Source organism: Lutra lutra, chromosome 11 (assembly GCF_902655055.1).
Source record: "Lutra lutra chromosome 11, mLutLut1.2, whole genome shotgun sequence".
NCBI lineage: Eukaryota > Metazoa > Chordata > Mammalia > Carnivora > Mustelidae > Lutra > Lutra lutra.
The window spans coordinates 102,966,300-102,986,104 of NC_062288.1; the positions used below are offsets into that span (position 1 = coordinate 102,966,300).

The 19,805-nt window shown below is 59.3% G+C and overlaps 1 protein-coding gene across 8 annotated transcripts in view; it reads left to right on the forward strand.

The window, feature by feature from the left end:
• The window catches only part of AGAP3 (ArfGAP with GTPase domain, ankyrin repeat and PH domain 3), a 51,438-nt gene that overhangs the window by 8,530 nt on the left and 23,103 nt on the right, over positions 1–19,805 (forward strand). For 4 of the 8 annotated variants that reach the window (XM_047695887.1, XM_047695888.1, XM_047695890.1 and 1 more), the window contains exons 2-7: positions 16,630–16,688; positions 16,950–17,037; positions 17,213–17,298; positions 17,420–17,561; positions 17,975–18,109; positions 18,311–18,438. In XM_047695887.1, the coding sequence (XP_047551843.1) occupies positions 16,630–16,688; positions 16,950–17,037; positions 17,213–17,298; positions 17,420–17,561; positions 17,975–18,109; positions 18,311–18,438 (638 nt within the window). Of the gene's footprint in view, positions 1–13,422; positions 15,354–16,629; positions 16,689–16,949; positions 17,038–17,212; positions 17,299–17,419; positions 17,562–17,974; positions 18,110–18,310; positions 18,439–19,805 lie in introns of those variants that run through there. The other 4 variants (XM_047695884.1, XM_047695885.1, XM_047695886.1 and 1 more) reach the window with 2 other exon arrangements.

Sequence of the window (19,805 nt, forward strand, 5' to 3'; positions counted from 1 at the left end):
CCCCTTCACTAGCACTTGGAATCTGCGCTGGCGGAGTTTGGTTAAGTTGGTACAACCTGGCGGGTTGAGGAGCCACCCCAGGATTTGTCTGAGGTTCCGGCGGATGGGCCCAGACCCCAGACCACAGCTTGTCCCAAGGAGTGTGTCCCATGGGCCAACCTGCATTGCCTTTACTTGATTGTTTGCCTGCTGACTCAGTCCCGCACTGTCCGGTTTTGCAGGTGTCCCTTAAATTTTCAAGTAGCAGTATTAAGAAAGGTTAAAAAAAAAAAAAAAAGAGGAAATGAAGTGAATTTTAATATTGTATTTTCTTTAAGCCAGTGTACCTGAAATGTCATCATTTCCAGGTGCAATCAATATGAGACGTTATTAATGGGTTTTTAACACTCTTTTCTCACTCCGTCTTCGAGCTTTGCCCGCAGCACTGCTCTGGGGATAGGCTGAGACTCCAGCGCTCAGTAGCTGGGCGGCTCGCGCATGCCGCGGAGAACAGCTCTAATTTTAGCCCTTGATAGACCAAAGAATACCTGTGTGTCCTAAAAAGTGAATACAAAAGTGCATTCTTTTTGACTTTGCTTTCTCAAGTATTGATTAATAATAACATGCCTTGGGGCACCTGGGTGGCTAAGTCAGTGAAGCGTCTGCCTTTGGCTCAGCTCCTGACCCCGGGGTCCTGGGATCGAGTCCCACATCGGGCTCGCTGCTCGGCAGGGAGCCTGCTTCTCCCTCTGCCCCTGCACTCTCTTGATCTCTCTCAAGTAAATAAATAAAATCTTTAAAAAATCATCCTAGGAACGGGCCTTTCCTATAGGCCCGGCTGTTCTCCATGAGCCAGGCTACAGGGGTGTTCCAGCCGCACACCTGCTTGGCCGCCGTGATTGATCCCAGACTGATCATGGAGAAGGGACCGATTCTGCAGTAGCTTTCCGTGGTGGTGCGTTTTCTGAACACCCAAAGACCATTGTCGTGATGAGGGTGCCCCCGCAAACCCTGTTCCGGTCATGGGGTTCTCACGCACCACACTTGGGAGCTGCATTCGTGCGGTTCTGCCCCAGGATGGAAGGTGGGGTGTGAGCCCAGGCCCCCTTCTTGCAAGATGAACGCGCTTGTCATGGCTCCTCGCAGGCGGGGCCTTGTTACGGGTGGATCGGCCGCAGGCCTCTGTGTGGCTCGCTTTGGTGCAGCCCCTGTGCGCCTCCCGCGTCCCCACAGCCGCCCTGCTCCCTCTCAGGCCCAGGCCTCTCTATTGCCAGCCAGAGGGTGATCCTGAATTCGGGGTAAGGGAAGAAAGGCGGGCGGGGAAAGGCATGGCCGGCTCCTTCCCTTTGCTGCGGGATGGGTGGGATGGCCCTCGCGCTCTGGGCTGGTGGCTCTACCCAGGAGTGGACGTGCAGGCAGGTGAGCTCTCCGTGGTCAGGACTCGTGTGAACAGCACAGTCTGTGGACTGGCTGGCCGTCTGCGTCTCAGCCTGCCACGAGGTCGCCCGGACTGCTGGCTTGGGGGGGGGTACACACAGTCCAGGGACAGCGTGCTGACCGTGTGGCTGGGACCACAGTGCACAGTTGGGAGAGCAGTGTGCCCAGCCCTCGAGCTCTGCAGGACAGGAGGGTTTAAGGTCACTGGGTGGGCTTTTTTTTTTTTTTTTTTTTGCATCACGGTGACCTCCTTCCAGCGCACCAGGGGCGGTGGGCTGCGTGATCGATCCCCTCCAACCGTGACCCATGGCAGTGGTGCTGAGATGCGTGTAACCAGCAAATGTCACAACAGTCTCTTCACCGCGTCCTGGCATTTGAGGCAGGGGCTGTTTTGTAGGGATTTTCGGTTTATGTTTTGCCCTTGATTTCTGCTGAGTTGTATGTATATGTAATAGCGGGATCCATATTTATATCGTAGCGGAGAGGTTGTAAATGTGTGCGTACTCTGGGAGACAGGCGGCAGAGAATAAAGCCCCCCTTCAGCCAGCAGCTCTGGGCTGGCTTCTTGCTGTGTCTCAGCCCACGTCCCTACTGCGCAGTAAGGCGGTTTTTCTCGCCTCGTCTGCTCAGAGGTGAGGCTGGGCAGCCCCTCGTGATGTCTTCGACGGCATCTCCAAGCCCCCTCAGCCAACCTGAGAAGACAGAAACCATCATCTTGTAGATCTCTCGTTCTCCCCAGCCTTGGCACCTTTGGGACAGAGACCCTGTCCCGAACCCGTGTTGAAATGCCCTCTTGTCATTTCCTGGCTCCCGAGTGGCACAGGGTCCCTCCAGGGGTTTGTTACTGTCCTAGAGAAGACAGCCTGACAAAGGCCGGTCTGTCCAGCTCCAAGGCCCCCCTTTCCAGTTTCGTCCATCACGGGGCCTAGGGCATTCGGCGTTCTCACCCCAGCTACTATCTTCTTCACTCGCCGCGTCCCATGTGGACACGGAACCCTGAGCCAGTCTTGCGCAGGCCTCCTGGCCTCACAGAGAATGCTTGACCAACAACCAGGAGGCCTTCCTGCTCGGCACCCAGCCCACGTGCCCTCTTGGGCACAGGAGGTCCTTCAGACACCCTCCTGCCTGTATGACCGTGCGCTGTCCTGCTCCGCGGTCCCAGCCTGGTGTGCTGCTCACTGGCCTGAGGAGCAGGGTACAGGTAGAGCTGCGGGCCAGCAGACCTCTGACAGCAACCCCGCTCCCCGGGAGCAGGGCTGGAAGTCGGGAGGCTATTTAGGGTGGGGGCCAGCTGTTGTCACGAGGCCTTGTGTCTTCTCACTGGCGGGAGCGTGGGGCAGGGCCTCCCACTTGAGTCTTTGCAAGGCAGGCTTTTGGCTGCCTTGCTCCCGGGCTGCAGACTTGCTTGGAGGGATGGCAGGAGGATGGAGGGGTGCCTGGTTCTCTGTCATCCCTCTTGGAGTTCACATTCCTCCCCAGGGGGTCAGAGCTGGGAAATCATTGAAAACACGGTGTCCTGCTTCTTGGTGTGTGCTGCTGATGGGTCAGCTGGCTCAGGTCAGAAGAGGGACCCTGTGCTCTGAGGAAACCTCCCCGGGAAGCATGGAAGTGGCCCTCCGCCCATCAGACCCCCGGGAGGGCAGGGGAGGTGGCCGAGGAGCCAGTGACTGGTTGAGATGTAGTCAGGGACTGGCCCACCCCGGGTGACCCTTGCTTCGGGTAGCTGGACAGGGGACCGTGGCTCAGGCCCTGAGGGCGAGGCCTTCCCTCATCTCGGAAGCCTCAGATGTTCACGCATCCTGCACCAGAGAAAACTCAGCATCGCGTCTAAGGCAGGCGGCGTCCTTGGCGGTAAGGGGCTTCTGCCCCGGCGCAGGACGGCGAGCCGGTGCCCCGGCAGCCCGGCGGCTTTGATCGGCAGTGCGAGACTCTGTTTTACTGGAATACTGATTTTATTATGAAAATTGCTGGCGTAGCGTGTTTTTAAGCCATTCACAGGTGCCACCCCACCGGCAGTACTTGGTGTTTGCGCTCCAAACGCCTCGAGTGACAGCTCTTGCTGCGGGCGTGGCGGGGAGGGCGGGGCGGCGGGGTTCTCAGTGGGGGCGGCGAGATCCGCTCTGGGATCTCGGAAAGAGCGCGGCTAACCAGATTCACTTCCTGCGGGAGCTCCGTACATGCCCGCCACTGCCCTGCGTGCCTTCGTGGTTCTCTGGACACCCCTGCAGGGTGAGTGTGCCCCCCCGGCCCCATCCGGCAGATGGGGGACAGAGATGGAAAGGGATGTGCTCAGGGCTGCTTGCTTTTAGGGGCAGAGGCAGGACCAGACCCAGGAAGTTTGGTCTCAGCCCGCAGGTGCTGCTGCGCCGTGAAACAGCTTTCGGGCGCGCCTGGGTGGCTCAGTCGGTGAAGCGACTCGGGTCATGATCTTAGGGTCCTGGGATCGAGCCCCGTGTGCTCATAGTTGGGCTCCCTGCTCAGTGGGGAGCCTGCGTCTCCCTCCCCCTCTGCTCCCCCCTCCCCTCGTGCTTTCTCTCTCTCTTTTGCTCACTCTCTAAAATAAGTAAATAAAAAGCTTAAAAAAAATCAAATACAGGAGAAGATTAAAAGAATATTGTCTCAAGAGATTCGGGGGCTATGAAGGGTTCCCTTAAGCCAGATAGGAAACCCAGAATTTATAGAGGAGAAGACGTGACCGATTTTCTCCCTAGCTTTTTATTTTGGAAGAAACCACCAGCTCGGAAGGCGTTTGCTCCTTCCTCTCCCATTCCTTCTGGCGGTGGGCGGGGTCGGCAGCTGCACGCCGCTTTGAGGCACTTCTCCTGAGGCTTGAGCTGCCATCTCCAGGCGCTGCACGTTCCTGCAGGAAACAGAACACCACTGTCACACCCGAGAGGCTTGACAGGAATCTTCTGACGTCATTTCAGAGCTCACCCATAAGCAGATTTCCTCAGTTTCCCCCAAATACCTTACATGCCCTTTTGGTCTTTCCAAATCAGGATGGGATGAGGCCGGGCCAGATTTCTTGGAGAAGGTCCGTGGGTTCGGAGGTTCTTGCTGCCTGGCTGTCTTGAAGTTCTCCCTCTGTTCCCGGAGCTGCCCAGGACCTGGAGTGAGGGCGAGGCATTGATGAGATCCAGGTTAAACCCTTTTGACAGGATTACCCCCTGTCGTGTCACATCTGGCCCTGCTGTTTGTGCTGTTCAGGAGTTAACGTCTGGAAGGTCCATTTCCTCCCACTTGGTGGTTGCTAAGTGATCTGTGGGCTGTTGCTCAGGCACCAGGGAAGTCAGCTACTGCCAGGGACCCTCCCCTTGCTGGGGGGCGGGGGTCTGCACGCATCAGCAGTCCGTGCCTGCGAAGGGGGATTGGGGTGGGCACGTGCTGATTTTCTCAGGTGCGTGTTCCCTCTGTGAGTCCTAGCTGGTGTCCTTCCTGCACCAAGAGCTTCATCCCAGCCCACCCTTTCGTATCCTCGCTCTGGTCTCACGGTTTTCTTTTGTTGTTGTTGCTCAGATGTTCTAATATAATCAATTACAATATTAACAGATTTAATTACATTTCTGTGGAATAAAGTAGGAGAATTTCCTTGCCATGTACATATGCTAGTTAAATGCTTAAGATGCCTGTGATCGAGTTCCTGCAAACTGTGAAGAGGAAGATGTTCTGAATTCCAGAGGGAAACGGGCAGAGCAGAGGACCAGAAAGATAGTTCAGAGAAGGGGCACCTGGGTGGCTCAGTGGGTTAAAGCCTCTGCCTTCGGCTCAGGACCATGATCTCAGGGTCCTGGGATCGAGCCCCGCATCAGGCTCTCTGCTCAGCAGGGAGCCTGCTTCCTCCTCTCTCTCTGCCTGCCTTTCTGCCTACTTGTGATCTCTGTCTGTCAAATAAATAAATAAAATCTTTAAAAAAAAAAAAAAGATAGTTCAGAGAAGAGGAAGTGCATGTTGTTGGTGGTCATGAAAAGATGCTTAATATTAACTTCAGGAGTAATCAGGGACTCCCATCAGAAGAACAGGTCCTGGGCTCCCCTGTCCTGTGGCAGGAGGCAAACACACAACTTTCGATGCTGGTGTGAGGGCCGGTGTAGGCCTGCCCCCCTGGGCTGCTGTGACGGGGGGCCCACGAAGGAGAAGCCCTTGGATGCTATCTATTAACACACAAAATTTATCTGTCTCTGAACCCAGCTGTTCTACTTTTTCCCCTTACAAAGAAGCAGCTAATGGTGGTTTAAGAAAAAAAAAAAAAAGGCCACCAGAATGCCCTTGAGTCAGGGAATGGTGGGATGAGGTTGGAGTGTATGTACTATGAAACATTCTGGAGATGGCCATTCAGGGTGAATGAGAACATTGCCAGGACGGGGGCACGGAGGTGAACGTGTGGGGAGTGGATGGTACATTTTGGTCCAATGCTGGAGGCTGAGTTCTGTTCCGGGCGGGGGAGACTGGACACTCATTCTGGAAACTTCCGCCCATGGGGAAGTGCCAGGGGGCCAAAAGCAGTTCCTTGAGTGTGTTGTGAAAGTGGTTTTATACTCCAAAACAACATTTTTAAAAAGACGGAACGTAAACATTTATTACATGTACTAGTTCTACCCACTTTCCTATCTTGCATCTCACCCAGAGTCGGAAGGCTCTCACGAGTCCTTGTTAGAGCGCTGGGACCCCAGAGCAGCTGCAGGTGTTGGGGGCCGGGCGCTGGGCTGAGCAGGGGTTTGGGGGGTGAGCCGCACTTGTCCTTTCTGTGAGCGGCCCTCACTCCCAGGTGGGACAGCGCTCTGCTGCTGCCATTTCATTTCCTTTTTACAGAAATCGTGTACTCCCTGTACATGCCGTAGACAACACATTAAATATAAGAGACAATTTGCAGAAAAACAGAAGTAGAAAAAAAATCACCGTTGTTCCTAACCACCCCAAGTCAGCCATTGTCCTCCTTTGGATGTGTTTCTTGCACATGGGCCCGTGGTCCATACAGTCTTGCTTCTTAAAAAAAAAAAAAAAAAAGACCGGAAGTGCCGCCGCCGCTGCCACCTGTGTGAGGTAGAGAAGGCTTTGCCGCCGTTGTGTTAAGTGGTCGCGCGATGGTCGTCGCCTTCCTGATTTCTCTGTTGCCTGCCGTTTGGTGTTGCTTTCACTTGTTTGGAAGCATTGGATGTCTTTGGGCCTCTGTCCTTCCCTCTGTGTCCAGCGGTCCCCGCAGTGGCACAGAGTCTGGCTGCCAAGCCTCTCTTCCCCATCATGCCCCCCCCACCCCCGTTGAGCCGCTGCTGGAGCCCCGGCCTCACGTGCTCGCACCAGGACCGCCATGCACCCCAGCCCACTGGCAGGGCTTTGGAAAGTGAGCAGCAGAATTCACATTCTTAATTTCTATTTACTCGAGTATCAACCTGGGTGGCTCAGTGGGTTAAGCCTCTGCCTTCGGCTCAGGTCATGATCTCAGGGTCCTGGGATCGAGCCCCGCATCAGGCTCTCTGCTCGGCAGTGAGCCTGCTTCCCTCTCTCTCTGCCTGCCTCTCTGCCTACTTGTGATCTCTCTCTCTCTGTCAAATGAATAAAAATAAAAACAAAAAAAAAATTAAAAAAAAATGAGTGGTTTCTCCTAGTATTGGCCATTTGTACGTTCTTTACTGACATGGAGGTTTTATGTTTGTTTGTTTTTTAAGCAACATTTGTGATACTAATCCACTGACCTAGCTACCTTTTCCTGCCCTCCCTACAGGTGTCAGTTTCCTTTTTTTTTTTAAAGGATTTTATTTATTTGAGGGAGAGAGAGAGATCACAAGCAGGGGGAGTGGCAGGGGGAAAGGGAGAAGCAGGCTCCTGGCTGGGCAGGGAGCCCAAGGTGGGGCTCCATCTCAGGACTGTGAGATCAGGACCCGAGCAGAAGGCAGACGCTCAGCCAACTGAGCCAGCCAGGCGCCCCTCAAGTCCCTTTAATTCTATTTTTCTTAGGGTTCTTGTCATTTTTAATTGTTCTGGATTTTTTTATGTTTATGTAGTTAAACTTACTGATCTTCTTTCTCTTGTGCCTTTTTTTTTTTTTTTTAAGATTTTATTTATTTATTTATTAGAGACAGAGAGAAAGAGAGCGAATGCACAGAGGGAGAGGGACAAGTAGACTTCTGGCTGAGCAGGGAGCCCGATGCGGGGCTCGATCCCAGGACCCTGAGATCATGAGTGAAGCCCAAGGCAGCCACTTCACTGACTAAGCCACCCAGGCGGGGTGTGTCTTTTTGGAAGGAGGGCCCTTGCTGGGAAGGGCAAGGCTGGTCTTTGCCAATGCGCGTACCCAGAAAGGAAGACGGGTTGGGACTCCCTGCAGGACAAGCTCTGGGCCCAGGTGAGCCTGTGTCCTCAGAGATCTTGCCGGGCCAGGGAGGCCCAGGGACTCGGGGCAGCCAGCTTGGGTTCAAAAGCCATCTGCAGCCACTTACTAGCTGGTGACCTTAGGCTGTTTGGCCTCCGTGCCTCAGTTTTCACATCTGTATCTTGGGGGAAGTTACCTAACTTTCTCGGAGCGTTATCATCAGAAGTAAATGGGTCACAGTGTATCAGGTGCTGAGTGTGGCTGATTGTGCCAGTGAGTGGCTCTCACTACCAGGGGATCGGCAGTGTCCTGTGTGCTGCTGCCTTGCTTGTACAGGGCACCAGAGGTGGCTGTGCTGTCCTCAGGAATGGCCTGTGTGTGCCCCGGACCCTAGGCCCGGGAGGAGCGAGAGCAGATTAGACATCAGCTTCTACAGCAGAGACAAGATGAACTGGGGATCCTGGGGGGGCTGCAGGGCATGGGAGCCCCCCAGGGCTTCGTGATGGCAGCGGGCATGGGCTGAGTGTCGGGGCCAGAACCGCTGAGCTGGCAGAGGTAGAGGGAGGCGGCCTCCATGTCCAGGCCCTGCCAGAGAGGCCTTCGGCTTCCTTCGATGCGGAGCCCTTGCGAGACCCCTGCCCCCAGCTCCCCGGCCCCCCAGCCCCAGGAAGTGGCAGGTATGGCCTTGGCAATGGCGCAGAGCCTGAGGAAGTAGTTACCTGCTGTGCCTTGACAATCTGTAAGGGACTTCAGACACTCGGGTCTGCTCTGTTCACTGGACTCTCAAATTACCCAAGTCTTTTTTTTTTTCCCTCCGCTGTAGCACATAGTGGCCCTCATCCCCCTTTCCTGGGGCTCTGCGCTTGTCCCTGCGTCCCCGGCTCTCAGCCACTGGGCACCACTTCTCTCGCTTTCCAGAGCTTCTCTGTCGCGGAGCTGAATTAGCACAATTATTATACTTTATGGAATCTTTCTTTTTATTTACTTATTTATTTTTTTTAAGGATTTATTTATGGGGACATCTGGATGGCTCAGTCGGTTAAAGCCTCTGCCTTTGGCTCAGGTCATGATCCCAGGGTCCTGGGATCGAGCCCCGCGTCTGGCTCCCTGCTCAGCGGGAAGCCTGCTTCTCCCTCTCCCACTGCCCCTGCTTGTGTTCCCTCTCTTGCTGTCTCTCTCTCTGTCAAATAAATAAATAAAATACTAAAAAAAAAAAAGGATTTATTTATGGAGAGATTGTGGGAGTGGGGGTGGGGGCAGAGGGAAAGAGTCTTTAGGCAGACTCCTGGCTGTGCACGGGGTCCCACACGGGGCTCATTGGGGGCTCAATTCCACAACCCCAAAAGCTGAGCTGAAACTGAGAGTTGGTGAATAGCGCTGCCCTGGTGCCCCTTTCCTTTATTAAGATGTCTTACTTTTGGAAAAATAAGGCGAAAGCAGATAAGCGACCGTACTGCCTTTGGGAGCCATGGGACGGGAAAAAGCAGACTTTTAGCTCATGGGACTTAGCCTGGACCTTGGTTCAGTTTTTTTTTTTTTTTAAGGATTTTATTTATTTATCTGACAGAGACACAGCGAGGAAGGGAACACACGCAGAGGGAGTAGGAGAGGGAGAAGCAGGCTTCCCGCTGAGCAGGGAGCCTGATGTGGGGCTCTATCCCAGAACCCTGGGATCATGACCTGAGCAGAAGGCAGACGCTTAACCACTGAGCCACCCAGGCACCATCCCCTCTCCTTGGCTCAGTTTCAAAGGAAGAGAACAATTTTTTTAAAAATCTAAAAAAAAAAATTTTTTTTTTTTTTTTAAGAGAACACTTTTAAAGACATATGAGATGTAGGATATATGTCAGAACTGGGATGGAAAGGCAGGTAGCCTTTAGGGAGCATGCGCAGTGTGGTACATTCGGAGTCTGGAATCCTGTCCTGAGCGAGGCAGCGTGGTAAGTGCCCACCCCAGCCCTGCAGGTCAGAGGAGTGTGGACGCTAGTGAAAAGCCGACTCTCCTTGGCAGAGCACAGCGTGCACAGGGCCCATGCTCTTGGTCCTCGGTCTGAGCAGGGAGCAGTGTCTGTCCGGGTCCCTCTTCGGGGTTTAGGATGTGCCAAGGGAGAACGAGGTCAGGAAGCCTTTCAGAAGTCCTGAGCCTCGCACAGAGCTTGTGGACAGAAAGAAAAACGAGGAGACTAGTGTGGAGTAGCGAGGTTGCTAGAAGGCTGTTTCCAGGTTGGGAGACTGCCCAGAAGAGGGCGCTCTTGGTTTCCTCCCTTTGTCCCCCACCCCTACTTGCCCCTTTGGTCCTCTCAGCTTCTCCATCGGGAGGGTGGGATGGAGCCACAGGAGAGCTCTCTGGTGCCCCGACCTTGGGAGATGGGGGCGGAATTCCCAGGTCCCCTGAGCAGCCCTGGAAGGGCACGGGGACCAGGCCGCTTCTGTGCAGTCACACCTGCCTGGCCCCCTGGAGCCCACCCCCTTGCGCCTCTGCTCCCGGGCAGCGCTCATTCTCTCCAGGTCTGGAGGCCACAGGTTGGGTAGGAGTGGGCAGGCCGGGCCGCCTTTCCTGCGAAGGCCTCTCTCCTCGGCTTGTGGACCACCGTCTTCCCTCCGTAGCGCTCTCCATCACTGTTTCTCTGTCCAGATTGCCCTTTTCTGTAAGGATAACAGTCATAGGGGCACCTGGGTGGCTCAGTCATGAAGCGTCTGCCTTCGGCTCAGGTCTTGATGCCAGGGTCCTGGGATGGAGCCCCACATCGGGGCTCCCTGCTGTGTGTGCTCTCTTTCTCTCTCTGTCAAATAAATAAAATCTTTTAAAAGGGGAGACAGCAGTCATAGGGGAATAGGGACTCACCCTTCTCTGACGTGACCTCATCTCAGCAAACGCCCTATTTCCAAATAAGGTCACCTTCTAAAGGACTGGGGGTTAAGACTTCAGAATACGAATGGTGGGAGGCGGGGCACAACTGTGTCTGGAACAGCTTTTAGCAGATTTTCAGAGAAGGACGGGATCCAAGGGGTCCCGGGGTGTCCGAGGTCTGCCAGCATGGTCTTGGGGAGGAGAGACGCGGACTGGCAGTGGCCAGGCCCGGGCTGCTGTATGACTGCCGGCTCATCCCTCTAGGCTTCTGACTTGAAGAAAGCTGGTTTCATTTGTTCCGGCGTCTCTCGGGAGTCACTGTGCCCTCTCTCCCCCGGTAACGGCTCCTTTTCCTGGCCCTGCTCTGTGCCAGTCACAGCTAGCAGGTGCCAGAGGCTGACTTGGAACCCGGTTCTCTCCACTCCAGAGCACCCGCCGCCTCTCGACTGGGGGTCTTTGCAAGACGATTGTGCCTGTGATTTATCTCCTTAGCTAACTGTCCCAGCCAGGGACCATCTCTTAGAAGTCGGCCTCCCTCCGAAGAGGGAGAACCACTGCTGTGGTCTTGTGGACAGTGTGGTCTCCGGCCCCCATTACAGGGGGAGGGGGCGAGTGGGGGAGGGGGCGGCAGCTAGAGCCTCCCCCCACCTCCGCGGACTCCCCAGTCCCCCACCCCGAGGCCAGTGCAGAGCCCACGCATGGAGCTTGCACAGAGCTTGCTGGAGGCCACCCCGCCTCTGGCAGCCCTTGGGTGTGGCCCTGGCTGCCTGCCCGGGCTCCGGCTCTCGGTCCCACCCCCCTTCCCACCACCTTGCTCCTGCCTTGCTCCCCGCCTCCCGCCCCTCCTCGGCTGCAGGAAGATGCTTTGCTGCCACCTTGTGGGCACGGAGAGCCCGGTGGCCTTTGCAGGGCCAGTGAGGCTCTGGGACCCCTGGGAGCCGCCGGAAGGAGCCCAGGTCTCTCCCTCCACACCACCACGTGCACCCTCGGGCCTCCCTCCCTGCTGTGGGGAAGGACATGCACGGGCTCTGGGCAGTGCACCTGGCCTCAGCCAGGCACGCCTCAGCACTTATCAGCGGGTCACCCCCAGCAAATATTTGAGCGGAGACTAGGTCCCAGGTCGTGTGGGGTGTGGGGTCTGGGAGCCACCCTTCGCTCACAGACAGTGCTTGGTTTCCGTGCCCCCCACGCCACACCTTCACAGACGTCTTTCCCTTCCCGCCTCCCTGGTAGTCGGGGTCAGTCGTGTCCCCCTGCTGCCCCCAGGCCCGGGCCTGTCCCCACGGTGGGTCCAATCCACCCGGCCCTGGACACCTCCAGAGTCAGCTCTTGCTCTTTCTGATTTCCCAGCTCCTTTTCTGTACTCTCTGCTCCCAGGGGAGTCTGTCCCTGTCCTCCCGCAGAGAGCACACTGCGGGGCATCACGGGACACTGTATCCTTAATTCCCCCGAAATGGCCGTGGAGCCTCTCAGCCCTCACCAGCAGAGCTGGCCTGGTGTGTCTGAGGACCTTAGCAGGCCGAGAACTCCCGCAAGGGCTAGCCTCGTGGAATTTCTGTACTGTTTACAGCATCCCGGCTTGAAGTTTTTTAGGATGGCTCTAACTTCTTTTGGGCCCTGTTGAGTGGAGCTCTCTGGAGCAGAATCTTGTCAGGCAGAACAGAGACCTCATACACAGAAACACACACAGAGATTTGTGCCTGCGCTGTTCTCCCTAAGGTCCTCTACTGGCCCGATGGCCCCGGGGATATTTCTGTGTCAGCAGGTGTCCTTCTCTGGCTAGCTTCTGTGGGTCAGGAAAGGCTTCTGGGAAGGAGGGAGGCAGCCAGGAGAGGAATTGGAAGCTGTTGCCAGTTTGGGGACTGACCCAGACTGAGCACTTGGCCTGGACTAGATTCCACAGGTGCCGTGGGAGCCACCGGGAAATGGTGTGGCCTCGGAGAATGTAAAATGTCCTTCTGTCTCAGGGACGAGGCACCAGTGCCTGTCTTCCCACAGTAGATATGAGTGTATCTGGGGGCCTCTGCCCCTTGTAGGCCATCGGGGTCTTCTCCTGCTGAGACAGCCAGCGGAGTTCTGAAGCAGCCCGTCCCCAGCTGGGCACCTTGTCCCTGTCCCTCCTCCATCCCCGGAGAGAGCTACTGTCCTGCGCTTGCCGGTTCGTAGGTTTGGGGGTGGGGAGGGTTCGTAATGAGCAGCCCTGTTCTTCTGGGGCGGGGGGGGGGTAATTCCCTGTGTGTCTGTGAGAGAGAGTGCAGACAGACAGATAGGCAGATAGGGAAATGGAGTGTGGGAGACTTAAACGTGAGGAACTGAGGCAGGACTCCAGGGCTGTGTTCTCGTCCCCACTCCTGAAGGATCCTGGGAAAGGCTTGTCCATGGAACCGTCTATTTAGGTGGGGAAAACGCATCCTGGGGAGGGAGAAGCCATCCTCATCACTGTTAATAAGTAGTCCCAGGAAAATATGAAATCACCCCCAGGGGCTTTCCAGGCCTGGGAGATCCAGCCCAGGACTTGAAAGTTTCCAGCTCTGGGCTCTTTGGAGCACCTAGGATGGAGAGGCCCTGCCTCCCTCAGGCATTCCCTCACCCCAGCCCCCTTAGGAATGTGCCACTTTTATCTTGTAGTTTGCTTCTACCCAGAAGGGTGGAATTCTGAGGCTGAGACGGACACTGGGAATTGGGCTGGGGGGGGCAGGGGGGTGGAGGAAGTTGGGGAGTAGTGTTTCTTTGAAGCCCATGTAGACCCTCCCATCCTTCCCACGACCTGAACTCGACCTGAACTCGTTTCTCAGTCCGTCTCTCAGTGTGCCCATGATCATGGTAGACTAGCTCATCTGCAGGGCCTCAGAGAGGACCGATGTTTAAAATGCATTGGAAAGCACAGCGGGGCAGCTCCCAGCTTCCTGTCCCCTTCCTGGGGTGAGCCCTGCATGAGCCTCTGGTGCAGCCCATACTCGGTGAAGAGGCATCTGTGCTCGGAGAGGGTGATCGGGCTCTGGCCAGCACTGAGGGCAAGCACTTCACCTTGGCCAGCCGACCTCCGGAAGGCCTCTGAACAGAAGGGGAGACCCAGAGAGCAGGAGACTGGAGACTCCAGGACACAAAAGTGAGTCACTCGTCCAGAACTGTGTGGTCCAGGACTGAAGGTTACCTTTTGACTTTTCACTGCCCTTAGGCAGGACACTTCACTGAATCCAGATAATTTTATCGTCTCCAAGGGAGAAGATGACCTCAGCCATTAACAGAAGAGCTGCCCACAGCATCCCGCAACTCTCTTCTGGAGCTTCCCAACCTCAGAGTGTCTCAACCAGAAACTAAGGCCCCCCATTTTACAGACAAGGAGACTGAGGGTCAGAGAGGGCATATGACTTGCTTCCTGACTCCTAACTTAAGTTTACTGCAATGCCGGCCCTGTGGTGTTAACACCTGTTTGGTCCTTTAGAGCAAGTGGCCCACTTCTATCCAAAACAGGGCCCGGTGTGTGGTGTTCAGGACTGTTATTTATCTGGCCGGCTGCTAATGACAGGTCCTCACCTACTTGCCCCAATCTGAGGAGGAGCCCTGGGCTGGAATTTCCTGTTTTCTGAGGGCTCCGGGGGCTGCCCCAGCAGGCTGACTCCCCTGCCGCCCGCCGCCGTTCCAGGGTGTTCCAGGCCAGGCTTGCCGCCTCTCCTTGCTGGGCCGGCTCCCGGCCTCTCCAGGTCTGGGCTTGCCGGCTGCGTGGTGGAGGCGTTGAGGGACTCCGTGGGCCCGACACCAGGTGCCCAGAGGCCGGAGGTCCGTGCGCCCCGGCCGCGGCCCCGGCCCGGGCCCCGCCCCCGCCCCGCGCCCCTCGCCATGGGCCTGGCCCTCTCCCCCGGGCCCTGAGCATGGAGCGGGGCTGGCCGCGGGGGGACAGCTGCAGCCGGGAGCGGCCCGCCGTCTGCCGCCGCGCCCTCAGCGTCTGCGACTCGCTGGACCTGCACGGCGCCCCGGCCGGCCGCGCCGCCGCCGCCCTGCAGGCCGCCCTGAGCGCCGCGCGAGAACAGCCGGCGCGGCCGCGGAGCGTCTGCTCGGGCGGCCCGGGGCCCCCGCCCTCCGGCGCCCGCAGCCTGCTGCTCGGCCTCCTGCGCCCGCGCCTGGGCCGCCGCGGCCCCGCCGACGGCCCCCCGCCGCCGGCTCCCGGGCCCGCGCCCTCGGGGCTCCCCGGCTCGGCCGCGCCCAGCCCCGCGCCCAGCCCCACGCCGGCCCGGCGCAGCCGCACGCGGGGGGCCCAGACGCCGCGGCCCAGGCCCACCAGCATGACGTTCCTGGAGGTGAACCGCCTGGAGCTGGCGGCGGCCGAGGGCGCGGGCGCGGGGTTGGGCCGCGCGGGGAGCGCGGGCTTCTTGCGGGGCGCCTCGCTGTGGAGCAGCCAGCGCTGGCAGGTGCTGCGCGGCGGCGGCGGCGGGGGCACCCCGGGTCCCCGGCGCGGCCTGTCAGCGCTGAGGAAGAGCTTCAGCTTCCGCCTGCGCCGCGGCCAGGAGATCCGACGCGCCGAGTCCGGGCTGCTGCCCCGGGCGCGCACCCGCAGCGACGGCGACGCCGGCTCCCTGGGCGCCTTCCCCAGCCGCCGCGACCTGCTGCTGGGCGCTGAGGCCCCGCGCGCCGCCGCGCCCGAGCCCGGCCGGCCCCGCAGCGCCGCCGGCCTCTGGAGACTCCTCACCAGCCGCTTCCGCCGGAGGGAGCCCGCGCCCGCCGAGCCGCTGTGGAGCCGCCGGGCCGCCGCGGCCCCCGGGCTCCTGGGCGCGCAGAGCGGTAAGGCGCGGAGCCCGGCCGGGGAAGTCCTCTCTGGTTGGAGGCCCTTGTTGAGCGCGGGTGTGAGAACGTACCGAGCCCGCCTGGGAGAGGTGGGTGTGCCGTGCGGGCGGGGACCAAGGCCGGCGACCTGGCGCGCTCTGGGTCCCAGAAGGTGGCTGTGGCCGGGGAGGACTTGCAGATGCGTCCAGTCTGGGTCCCTTGCCACCGGATACTACCGCTGGCCCTTGGCATGGTGGAATGTGAGACCAGCACGGAAGGGCCCCTTCCTCCCTGCTGGCACGCGTGGCACCGAGGCCGGGGAGGGGTGGAGAGCGCCTGTGTCTCTGGCTTCCAGGTGGGCTTGAGTCCTCACCTCTAGCTGCCTCTGCCCGAAAGCAGAGGGACTTCCTGTGGACCCGATCGATGGTGGTGGCTACTCTTTGAGACAGCCTGGGGAGGGGAAGCGGGCAGAGAGGCTGGCGCAGGTCAGGGCCCCCTGGAGCTGGCTGGTGGATGTCCATTACAATGCAAAGAGGAAAGAAAAGGGGTCTGGCCATGGGGCTGCAGGGAGCTCTGGGGAGCTGGAGGCTTCCCTTCCCTAGGACACTGCCAGAGGCAGGGTAGAGAAGAGAAGGGCCTGGACCTGAGTGCCCGCAAGCCCAGGAGGCGGCTCTCTGGGAAAGAAAGAGTGATGGCCTCCCACCGAGGAGGAGCCTGGGGAGGAGGGCCGGTTGGGGGAGGATAGATAGCTCCCCATTCAACCTGCCCCTCACAGAACAAGGCCAGGCGAGGGCTCCTCCCTCTTCACCCCGCCTAGGAATGTGGTGGGTGGCCCCACCCTGTGAGGGTGAGCTGTTCCTACTCGCTGCTTCGGGAGGCTGGCCCCCCTGCCCAGCTGCCAGGTGCCCTGCCCAACTTGGGTCTGAGCAGAGAACTACTGGCGAGGCCTCTCGCCTGGGGTCTGGGGCTCTGGTTGAGCCAGGCCCAGGTGTGGCTCAGGGTGGGAATTGCTCACCTTGCTGGAACAGAAGGGAGAGGAGGGACACAGGTCCCAGCTGGGAGAGTGGGGCCCACGCCTCTCAGAGTCCTCTCCCTGAGGAGCATCGTTGCTCCCATCGTCTCTGGAAGGATTTTCCCACTGCTCTTTAGAGAACCGGGTGAAGGCTGGGGTCCCATTGGGACCGTGCTGTGTTCTGGCTTTGGCCCAGGGAAGGGCAGTATAGGAGACAGTTGTCGGTGGGTGGCCCAGGTGTGCGTGCCTCCCCAGTCCTGATGGGGGCCTTCTCTCCTGCAGACTCCTTTGTGAACAGCCAGGAGTGGACCCTGAGCCGCTCGGTTCCGGAGCTTAAAGTGGTGAGTGAGATCTTGGGGGGGGCCCCAGGCCGCCCTGGGGTGGGGTGGGCACAGGCCAGTGCGATGGGTCCGGGCATTGCTTCCCTTGCTTCCAGTCCCCTCCTTCTCTGGTCTTGGCCTTTCTCTGTGGCCTCTCACTTCTGTTCTGCTTTCTCTTCTGGTCCTTCCTTCCGGCCCTTCTTCCTAGGGTCCTCTGTCTTTCCTGCCCCGTCTCTTCTCTCTCGCCCCTGACCACTGCTCTCGCCCCTTCCTCTCTCACAGGGCATTGTGGGGAACCTGTCTAGCGGGAAGTCGGCCCTGGTGCACCGCTATCTGACAGGCACCTATGTCCAGGAGGAGTCCCCGGAAGGTGAGCGTCACAGGCTTGCCTGGGCTCTGAGGCTGGCCGCTCTGCCCCCTCTGGCTCCTGGCTGTCGTCTGTGCCCAGGGGCTGGAGCCCCTCAGCCGTCTGGTCCCTCCTGTCTCCTCTTGTCAGTAGCTGTGGGCTCCCCCAGCTTGGGGTCTGACCATGCACTCTGTCCTAGGGGGTCGGTTTAAGAAGGAGATTGTGGTGGATGGCCAGAGTTACCTGCTGCTGATCCGAGATGAAGGAGGCCCCCCTGAGCTCCAGGTGATGCTCCTGCCCTGGCCCTGGGCCGCTGGTTGGGCCTGGGCAAAGCTGTGTGTGTGCAGAAGGGCGCGGCGCCCGCCCAAGAATGGGTGTGGGTAGTAATTCTGCTCGGTCCCCCTAGTTTGCTGCCTGGGTGGACGCGGTGGTGTTCGTGTTCAGCCTGGAGGATGAAATCAGCTTCCAGACGGTGTACAACTACTTCCTGCGGCTCTGCAGCTTCCGTAACGCCAGCGAGGTGCCCATGGTGTTGGTGGGCACGCAGGGTGAGCGGGCCCACTGGGCCGTTCTGGCGGGGGGTGGGGGGGGATGGAGGTGTGTGGGGCCGTGGGGCCAGGGGAGAAAGCCCCCTGCTATTATCATCTCTTAGTTCTGAGCCCCTCCTATGTTGCCTCAGAGCGGCCACCATCTCCTTGCTCCCTATGTGCTGGATCGTCCCCAGCTGGGGCCTCCCACCTGTGTGACGATCGTGTCCCCGTCTTGGGGGATGCGTAAACGGAGCGGCTAGTTCGTTTCCACTCCCAAGTCGGAGGCCGAGCTGGAACGAGGCCTGGACGCCCGGATGCTCGCGCTCTGCGTGGTCCGCTGGCACCCTCGGAGCCCGTGCTGCCCGCCTGTCCCCGTCCGTGGCACCGCTTCTCAGCAGGCTGAGTAAAGGCCCCCCTCCCGCCTCCCGCAGACGCCATCAGTGCCGCAAACCCGCGGGTCATCGACGACAGCAGGGCCCGCAAGCTCTCCACGGACTTGAAGCGCTGCACCTACTATGAGACGTGCGCGACCTATGGGCTCAACGTGGAGCGTGTCTTCCAGGATGGTAACGCGGGCATGGGGCGGGAGGCGCCCCCCCTTCCAGGATGGTAACAAGGGCATGGGGCTGGGGGGGGGGCGCCCCCAGAGCCCAGAGCAGGGGCCCAGGAGGCTCTGTGGCCAGTGGGGCTGTGCGCCCTGGGGGCAGCTCTAAGCTGGGCTTCTCCCTTTTCCCCAGAGGGGTAACTGACTCTGCTGTCCCCTGCAGTGGCCCAGAAGGTAGTGGCCTTGCGGAAGAAGCAGCAGCTGGCCATCGGGCCCTGCAAGTCACTGCCCAACTCCCCCAGCCACTCGGCAGTGTCCGCCGCCTCCATCCCTGCCGTGCACATCAACCAGGTGCGGCCAGCCTCCCTGCCTCCCACCAAGCGTCCTCCCTTGGCCCTCATCATCCTGTCTGCCTGCGTGTCCCACACCCCCCGCCCCTCCCCTTGTCCCCTGTGTGGTCTCCCGCCTTGTGATTAGTGTGAAAGCGCTGGCTTGAGCTCCCTGTTGCCTGCACGACTGGCCTGGCCTCCCCTGTGCCCCAGAGTGATGGCCTTCCCGCTCGTCCCCATCCCTGCTCCCGCCCGTCTTGCCCCGCAGCCCTGGAGGCTGGCTCGGGAGCCGCTCCCCGTGGAACCATACTCAGGGGGCACTGAGGGGCTCTCCCAGGCCTGCTCCCTCCTCACCAGTGGGCCCTGTAGTTACAAGGGGCCAGCGGCCTTTGTGCCGTGTGGGGTGTTAGCCATGTTTTGAGCCATGTCCCGCTGGCATTCCTCCTGTGTCACCGCTGGGGATGCCGGCCCACTTCCTTCTTGGTTAATTTTGGGCCCTCGGCATTTCGGCCAGTGCTTCCTTCTGGGACTTCTGCAGTCCGTCCCCTGCTCCTCAGAAAGCCCCGCCGTGGGCACAGGTGCACTGGCTTGAGCAGTCCAGCCGACCGTCTCCGCTTTCTTTCTGTCGAGAGCTGGAGTCTCGAGGGCCCCCGGCCCCCCGGCTTTCTGATGGCGGCCTGGTTGCCTTTCCAGAGGCCCTTCCTTCGTGCTTCGGGAGACAGCAGGGGTTTCCCTGGGAGCGTCCCCACCTGCAAGGAAGGGAGAGCGCTGGGTCTTTCTGCACGTCAGCCAGCAGAGGTCGGGTGTGATGGCCTGGGCCCTGCCGTGTGGCTCTGTGGCCAAGGGGCAGCCGTTGGGGGCATTTTGCACATTTTGTGCAGGGGAGGACTCGAGGCTGTCGGGGTGAGACGTGTTCTCTGCTTAGCGAGCCTTTTGGGGGCAGCGAGGGAGCAGGCCTCGCTATGCCGCGCGTGTTTCCTGGCTCCGGGGAGCAGCTGCAGCCGTGCGCTCTCTGTCCCCACCCTGTGCTCCCTTCTGTCTCTTCCATTCTCCCCTCTGTCCCGTATCTGCTGCTTCCTCTGCGAGCAGTCTCGGCTCCTGGCCACACTTGGCCTCGGCTCTCACGTAACCCTGCCCCCGGCGCACACGCTGTCCGGGAGGGGACCTCAGCCTCCCCGGGCACCCTGTGCCCAACCCTGGCTTCCCACATCTTTGGCACGTGTCACAGACTTGGGGGCTCATCCGAGGGGACCTGCTCCCTCATGCCCGACACCGCCCCTCACCCAACCGTGAGGCAGGGCTCCCCTGCCTCTGGCACTTACCTTGACCCAATTCGGCTCATGGGCAGGCATGGAAGCACGCCTGCGGGGACCCTAGCCAGGCAGCCCC